Source organism: Microtus pennsylvanicus, chromosome 8, assembly GCF_037038515.1.
Source record: "Microtus pennsylvanicus isolate mMicPen1 chromosome 8, mMicPen1.hap1, whole genome shotgun sequence".
Taxonomy (NCBI): domain Eukaryota; kingdom Metazoa; phylum Chordata; class Mammalia; order Rodentia; family Cricetidae; genus Microtus; species Microtus pennsylvanicus.
This window is the reverse complement of record NC_134586.1, coordinates 25765961-25774108: the sequence shown is the minus strand read 5'-3', so window position 1 is coordinate 25774108 and position 8148 is coordinate 25765961. Positions and strand designations below refer to the sequence as shown.

At 55.0% G+C, this 8148-nt stretch overlaps 1 protein-coding gene across 8 annotated transcripts in view; it reads right to left on the bottom strand.

Annotated features, from left to right (window-relative positions):
* Positions 1-323: 323 nt before the first annotated feature.
* Positions 324-8148, bottom strand: part of Iqsec3 (IQ motif and Sec7 domain ArfGEF 3) — a 102300-nt gene continuing 94475 nt past the window's right edge. For 3 of the 8 annotated variants that reach the window (XM_075982874.1, XM_075982875.1, XM_075982877.1), the window contains 2 exons: positions 7216-7265; positions 324-3785 (listed from right to left, as the gene is read on the bottom strand). In XM_075982874.1, coding sequence (XP_075838989.1) covers positions 3324-3785; positions 7216-7265 — 512 coding nt within the window. In that variant the 3' untranslated portion in view covers positions 324-3323. Of the gene's footprint in view, positions 3786-6169; positions 7130-7215; positions 7266-8148 lie in introns of all 8 variants that reach the window. The other 5 variants (XR_012911582.1, XR_012911584.1, XM_075982876.1 and 2 more) reach the window with 3 other exon arrangements.

The window sequence follows — 8148 nt, the reverse complement described above, 5'->3', positions numbered from 1 at the left end:
AAGAGCAATTTTCTGACCTTTTACCTCAGCTCTGCCCCAATACCCTCCATTCGATGTCTAGTCCTTACTATTCTAGCACCCAGACCTCAATTTCTTAAGACAGAGCTTCCTTACGAAGTTATACCATAAGATACCATTTATCTTGGGGAAAAGATTGATTGTTGCAGCCAGAGAGAAGCTGGGTATCCCCAAGAGACGATGGTCAGTATATCTTCTTTCTGGACCCTAGCAAGGGAGACACTCTGATTTGAGGTGGCATGCATGTTGGTGTGTCATGTCGCCCCCCCCACCCCACGAGAGCAAAAGAAACAACAGACCACGGGTTTGCTCAAGTGACACATTTCAATAGAATCTCTAAAACTCTATGAGTTGAACAGATAAAATACCTCTGGGCTATTTTGTTACAAAATATTTGCCATTTGGATTAGTTGCTGAGTGAAGCCACCCTGCCTGTCCCCAGAGAGCTGTCACTCCTTCTGGTGGAGGGTGAGCAGGGGGGAGAGGTACTGCAGGAAGATGGACAGCTGATGCAGAGAGAGACAAATGAGTGACATCAGGGACCTCTCTTGGGTAACGGAGACACCCTGGCAGGCTCTGGACAGGCGGGTGGGGGTGTCAAAGATCCAGGGCCGATACATATTTGTGGGAGCAAGACATCTTCGCAAACAAAAAGACAGACAGCCCGGTTTCCAGGAGAGGCTGCCAAGACAGGACCTACATCTGGAGGTGGGTTTGCCTACAAGTAGGTAGGAAGGCTGGTTCCACCCCCCACTTGATTTTGGAGTTGGGGCCAAATAGATAAATTGGGAGAGGGGCCCAGGCTCCCCACAGTAAGGCCTAGAGAGTTGATGGAGGGGGGCATCTTGGGGTGGCGGGATCTGGGAGATCAGCCAGTATTTTACTGTTCTTTTAACTTTGAGACAGCTGGGGTCTCAAGAGCCTCTTTCTGGGTCTTCAGGCCCTGACTTGGTCACTGCCATGGGGAAGGGCAGGAGGTTTCTCCCAGGTTCTCTGGGGACCAAGGTACAGATAAATTCTACCATTAGTAGGCTGGCTAAGCAGGGGAGAGACGCAAAATTTATGGCGGCTCTAACTTCGCCTGACTGGTAAGGTGGGCCAGCCCACTTTCTCCCCCCCCCCCCAGGCCCTGGGCTAGTGGGACTCAAAGCCCTGCCAGGAGCTCAGGACCGGTCCATGTTGTGACCCCCTGTTGTGGCTTCTTGGGCTGGACTTTGCTCCTGCCAGCAGCGTCTAGGTCAGCTAAGGGAAAACTCTCCCAGGGGAAAAGGCCCAAGGTGCCTGGGAGTCAGAGTCCTCAGAGCTCGCACAGGTAGGCCGGCCCCCAAACCTCTACTGGAGCTCATCAGGAAAGTCAGACTTCAGCGGAGGCGGGAGGGACAGGGGACACTGTTAGCTGGAAGTCTGATGTGAGCAGCAGGCAGCGTTTGACAATGTGAATAGGGCTAATGTCCCTCTTCATCAGCCCTCGACACCATGACCCTGCTCCAGAAACACTCTTAGACACATTCATAACTCACACTCCTTCATACCTCACATCCTCCCTAAGAGTCATAAATTTCCTTCTATTTTGGGCCCTCTCATTCATCCAGACATAGAAAGCTCTGCTTTCCCCAGGCCCTAACCCTTTCTGCCCCAGTGCAGACGATGAGGCGTCTGAGTAATGCACTCATCTGTCAGTTCTTCCACTCTGACAGAGTCTGATTGTTTTCTGAAATAGGGGTGCTCCCAAGGCAGTCAGCTCAGAAAAACATAGGCTGGGAGCCCCTGGGGGAGATAGCATATTGGCCAAAAGCTGCAGAAAAGGCCAGAAACTCCCCGGGTGACCATCATAATGACCTCTGGGTGAAAACATGCACACACATGCGTGCACATGAAATGAGGTCATTTGGTCTTTTATAAGAGCCTGGATGCCTCCTCTTTGGTCCAGAGTACTGAATCTTGGAGGGTACAGCAGGGACCAGGAGAAGCTAATTCAATTCCAGCCATGGCAGCATCCACTGTGCCTCTTCGCCTCTTGGGAAACTTTAAAAACAGGCTATGACTAGGAGGCATCTCGAGGTAGGTCAGAAATAGCTGCTGACATAGGACACGGGAGGCTGGCTTGCCTTGTGACAGCCTACGACACGCTCCTGTCGTCTACGGGGCCACCACATCTGGCCCTGTTAGGCCTGGAAAGTTGATGAGCCCTGCTTGGCTCTGCCCTGCAGTCTGGAAGGTCCAGGAATTCTTCGCCATCCCTGCTGGAAGCCAGCCTGCATTTTCCAGGGAGGGACTGTTTGAAGGCTGGGCCTGCAGGGGTGACCCAGTGACACTAGAACCTCACGGCTTCACCTTGTCTGCGTACACAGAAGCTGCAGAGTCAGACATGAGGAAGCCCTGACTCCAGGCCAAGTCATCCCTCTGCCGAACTGCCCAGCACCCCATCTCCCTGCTTCTGGCTTCACAGGGAAGCAATCATCCGGGTGGGTTCTCACATGTGTTTATGGGTAAATGCCTGTGCGCACTCGGTATTGACTGAGCGTTGTTTGAGGCCAGAAAACCAAGAAATGTTCTCGAAAGTGCACTTCACAGACTTGATCTCACGGTCCTAGGGCCCTGTTGAAATGACCCAGACAGAACTGAAAACCCTGCTCCCTCCTCTTTCTCAGATCTTTCCTGGGTCTGGGCAGCTCAGAATTCTCTGGTGGTGGCAGGAGGGCTGACAAGGTCAAGGGAGGCAAGGTCTCCCGAGAGCTAAGAACCAGTCTCCTAACTACAGGCTCGAGTGACAGGAACCCCAGATAAAGCCCCCCTCCTCTGCGACGCTTAGGTCCCTCCAGGGAGCCAAGGCTAGCCTTTCCCTCTACGGCTTGGCTATAGATACATCTTATGCTGGGATAGTCTGCCTCTGCCCTGGGTTGTGCTGCTGGCCAGTCCAGCCTTTTGCTCTTGTCCATTGGCCCAAGGCATGAATACTAAGAGATCAAGAGTGCAAGCCCATCAGCCCACGGCCCCTTGGCTTCAGTTTTTCAATCTATAGTCTGGTGAGGGGAGCATGGTGAACACAGAGGAGAAGGCATGGCCCATCTGGCTATGTGGGACCCCTGGAAGAATGAGAAGGTGTTTCCATATTTGTGGTGAGGTACTCAAATAAGTTAGTGAAGGATGGCTGGGTTAAGCAAACCATCTCGCCAGGGCATTCTCTTTCCACAACAGTGATCAGCGGCCAGGAAGGCATTATGCCAAGATGTGAGGAGTGGCAAGGGGCAGCCCAGGCTCCTGAAGGACAGCCCATTGGAATAGTGGGGTGCTAAGGGTAAAGCCTACACCAGGCTCCTCGAGCCACTGGAACAGCGGCGCCGGAGCAGCAGAGAGCCTGGTGGGCAGAACTGATGAGGGTGGTTGTACGGGGGTGGGGGCGGGGGCAGCGGGGGCTGGTGGATGACCTTAACTGGGGAGCCTGGACCACGCAAGGGTGTGGAGCCACAGGACTCTGAGGAGGATGAGGCATAGCAAGACAGAGCCTGGCTCAGCAGGGGCTCCATGCGGGCCAAGCAGGGTTTGTCCAGGACAATGACCTTGACAATCTGCTGGCACTGCACCAGGGTGCCTGGGGGTGTGGGTGGCGGCGGCGGCAGCGGTGGGGGCTGCTCCCTCAGGGGGCTAGGCTGTGGGTCTGGCAGCAACGGCGGTGGTGATGTTGGTGGTGGCGGTGGTGGCTCTCCCCTCTCGACCCCCAACCTGGGGCTGTGCTGGGACGTTTGAAGCCTGTTGTGAATTGACACCTAGTTTAGAAACAGCCAGAGAAGCATGAAATGTTACCACTAATTCCCAGCTGCTGGGGCAGGCCACCCAAGCCTCCCCGAGCCTCCCTTCAGACCTCTCCTGCCTACCATCTGGAGGATGCTCTCAGCCCTGGCATAGACCCCATGCTGGTCTCTCTGCCCACAGTAAAACTGTGTCTAAACCTACTCTTCTGTGGTTGTATGGGGACTGCCTGTGACAGCTATGGGTCTCCAGACCCCAGGCTCGTCATCTGTGAGATGGTTCTGCAGGGCAAACACCTTCCTATGTGCTACCCACAGAGCTTGAGAAACGGGGCCATCTTCCAAGTGGCCCAAGTGTGATGAAGCAGAAAGCCTCATCATTTAAATTGCCATCAAGGTGCCAGGGGACCTGCCCTGTCCTCCTATACCCCCTAAGGCCATGATCCCTGCATTTGAGAGCTGCTGAGACAGTCAAGGGCAGAGTTAAGTCCCCGTTGCCTTCCTGTCCCACTTGGCCTTGGTTAGATCTGCATGTTACAGGGCAGAGAGACAGAGAGACAGAGAGCCTCCATCTTGGTTCCTTGCATGGATCAGGAGCAGATGGCCTAGACAGACTCATGAATGTAATGTTAGAGTCCAAACAGGAATTGCTGCTCAGGCTAAGTACCTGCAGCCGCTGCCTTTCACTTCCACGAACACTGAGAGGTGCCCTTTGAGGGCAATGCCTCTGAGTCCTCAGCTAACAGACTTCCAGGTGTCGGGGTTTCTCGCCCAGAGAAGTACGTTAACGTCTAAGTGGGTATTGGTGGTCACACATTCTTGACTCCCGTCTGTGACTCTGAGAGCCTGGTGCCAGGCCCATGCTCCTTTAGATGGCTCTAAGAAGAGGCCCCCACTTCTGCCCTGTGGGCCCTGATTCCTCTCTTCGTTTTTATTCATAGTCTGTCACTGGCACTGGGCCTCTCCTTAGAGCCCCGCCATGTTCTTGTCAATAATTCTTCTAATAAACTCCTGACCCCACAACAGTCTGTCCCCTTACACCTGTGCCTGAGATCTTTCACTCATGAGAGGCCTCCGGGGATAGGCCTAGGGAAAGAAACTCATCTAGCCCCCTCTTGCTAGCAGAAGAGGCCGAGGAAGTGAACACAAGGGAAGGGGAAATATTTACTTCTTCACCCTCTTCTACCCCAGCTACCCTAGCTGGTAGATATGACACCACCATCCTCTTTGTGGGCCTTCCAGGGGTGGCTGGTACCCTTCTCTCTGAAGATGCTTCCTACTGGGCCTGTCTGATCCCAGGTGCCACCTAGGGCCAGCTTCTCAGGGCACAGATACTGAGGCCACAGGGAGCAGACCTTCTTTCAGGCCTGGGTCAGAACAGCTCACACCTGTCAGAGCCCCAGACCTGTTTATCGCCTAAAGGTGTGATTTCAGGCGTCTCCTTCCTAGGCTTGTGCGGCCCTCATCAGATGTTGCCCCCCAAAGGTCCTCAAGTTCCAGCATCATCATCTGCCTGCCACAAGGCTTTTCTTCCCCCTCTCTGTCCTCACTTTCCACCTGGGCAGCATTGCCCAGGCCTGAAATCACCCTAGATGGGGGGATCCAGAGTTCTTTGCTGTCAAGACATAGTCTACAGATGGCATGGCAGTGCCTCTGTCCTCTCAGGGGATGTCATAGGCAGAAGGGCCCATGTCACTGCTGCTAATGCAAGGCAAGGCTAACCTCATACCTACTTGTATTCTGAATAATTCTCCAGAGGTGGCCTGAGACAGCCTGATCAAGCTCACCCTCTCTGTTTCCTAATCCCCACTCACAGGCACCCTGTGTCTGGTGCACCAAAGCTGGGCCACCCAATTCAGGGCCAGTGAGCCTTTCTTATCCTTCCTCCCCAGTTGCTCCGACATAGAGTCCTCAGTCTCAGCCTGCAAAGTCTATTCTTCCCTCCTTGTACATGCCAGCCCCCCCCCCCAGACTCAGAGAGAGAGAGAGAGAGAGAGAGAGAGAGAGAGAGAGAGAGAGAGAGAGAATATGAACATGGGTAGCAGTCAGAATAGCTCAGAGAAGATGGAGGAGTGCCTGCCATAGGGGCTTGGCTAAGCAATGCTGGAGGAAAGGGAGCTAGGGCCAAGCCAAGAGGCTATAGGATGACCAGATCGCCCTCTGCTAAGGGAAGCAGAGACTGGCAGAATCCCTGGAGCTAGCTGGAGGGGGCGGGGCAGCCTTGCAGATAGCCATGTGACTCCTTTGGGCAGGTAGGAGGGAAGGGGAGCATCATATGGCTGGTCCTCCCTGGGCAGCCCTGGGAGGATGCACTGGAAGGATGCTGGTTAGGGTTATCTGCAAGGCTGAGAATGGGCAGCTGCGGGAAGATGCGGGCGCAGGGCAGGGGATGGAATACCCACCCTGGGGGCTGGTCAGCTGCTGGGGCGGGAAGCTCCTCCGGGTAAAGGTGCCTCCTCCAGAAACACGAGGGGGTGGGGGTGCAGGGACAGAGAGAAACTGAACTCCCAGGTATCCTGCGGTTCCCCAGGGCTTGTCAGGCAGCTGGGTGGGTTTCTCCCTCACACCTAGGGGAGCCCTCCTGCTAGAGGGTGTGGGAGAGGCTGTCTATGAGCTGGTGGCCCTCAGGGTCCTGCAGCCATGGAGAGGGTCTGAATGGGAGACAGTGGATATTACCCCTAGGGGCTGCTTTGGGTCTGGCAGGAGCCAGCTATTATTTCTAGGTTCCTTTCCCTTGCGGTTAGGAGATGGCGACCTCTCCTCCAGTGAGGAGGGTCTTCAACTCTATCAGCTCATCCCCCCAGGAAAAACCGAGGTGTCTCAGCCCTGCGCTGCCTTCCTGTCTCCTGTGCTCACCCCATGCTGGGGTCAGCTTTCCGGAGACTAGTGCTCCAGGGAAAAGTTCCTTCTCACTGTCTCAACCCCGTTCCTCCCGTTTGCCCAGGAGGTATCCAAATGTCCCTAGGAGTGATCACGGAGGACTTGACTTTAGGGAGGACTTTGGGAAGGAGCCCAGGCTCCCTGTTAAGGGAATGGAAGAACTTGGAAACGGACCATTGAGCCTCTGGTACAGCATGTACTTGGGGGGGGGGGGCAGTGAGCAGTGTGTTGGGGAAAGTGGTGTGCAAAGAGAATGGAAGGGAGGGCCACGCAGTGTTGTGGGCTCATCTCCCTGGGCTGATCTGGGAGCTTGGCCCTGGAGGGCAGTGGGCTGGGTTGGCTGGCTGGGGAGCGGTTTGGCAGTGCTTGCGGCTTAACTAGGCGCTGGAAGAATGGCGTTACCCATGCTAGCAGTAACTTTTAATTGTATCTCTTGAAATTGGTAAAATGGTGAGTCGGGCTGGGGAGGCATTGATTAATACCTGAGAAGAGAAACAACAGAGACGGTGAGAAGAGGGACAAGGGATCACAGGATCACTCACCTGGATGCCACCAGGCCTCCACTTACCTCCCCCGAGCTCTCCGCCGCTTTCTCTCCTGCCATGGCTTCCCTTTTGGCTTTGAATGCAAACAGCACAGAGCTCATTCTCCACCAGTCCTGCCTGGAGCCCTTGGCCCTCCTCCTCCCCATCCGGCATCTCTACTCCTAGCGGTGTGGATAGCAAGACTGTATGTGCCACACACACTCGACTGGGGTGCTACCTGGCATAGGAGGCTGGATAGCGCTGGGCCACTGAGAAGCTGTCATTTGGAGGAGTATGCTACATCTCTCTGGACCTCCACAGACTAGGGGGTCCCTGGAATTCTGTCTGACGTTTGCACTCTGGAGTCATTTTCTCCCAGTCGAACCCTTGCTAAGACAGTCTAGGAAAAGCTGACTTTTGAGTGGGCCTTGATTTGTGGGCACCATGTAAATCTGCCCCCTTCCACCGTAGCTCCCTTGAAGGAGGGGCTGTCATTTGCTATGGTCATTGTACCAGGGGAATTGTTGCGTTTTGAGGATCTTAAAGGCCCACAGGAACCGGCCACAGTGCTTGCCATCCGCGGAGCTGCTGGCTGCTGGTAATTAGGATTACAGTGTCTCGCCACCTGGTGTGCGTCAAGGACCCCATGGCCCCCCAGGAATGACTTGATGACTCTTCCTGACTAGGGTCTTCTGAAGTCTGGCCTCTGAGTTTCTCACTCCCCATCCCCTGGGTGCAAAGGCGTCTGCAGGGTGAAGGGCACCGTGGGCAAAACACTGGAGATGCCTGTCCAGATCTGACAGGGGCTCGCAGCTCCCACAAGAGAAGCTTGTGGACAAGAGGGTGGACAACCTCAGCTGCGAACTGAGAGGAAAATCCAGGCGGCCCTGAAAACGTGCAGTGACCCACATCCTGAGCCCTCGTAAAGTGAATGGGGGGGGGACGGGAGGGGGCGGCTGGTTTAGGCGGAAGGGGAG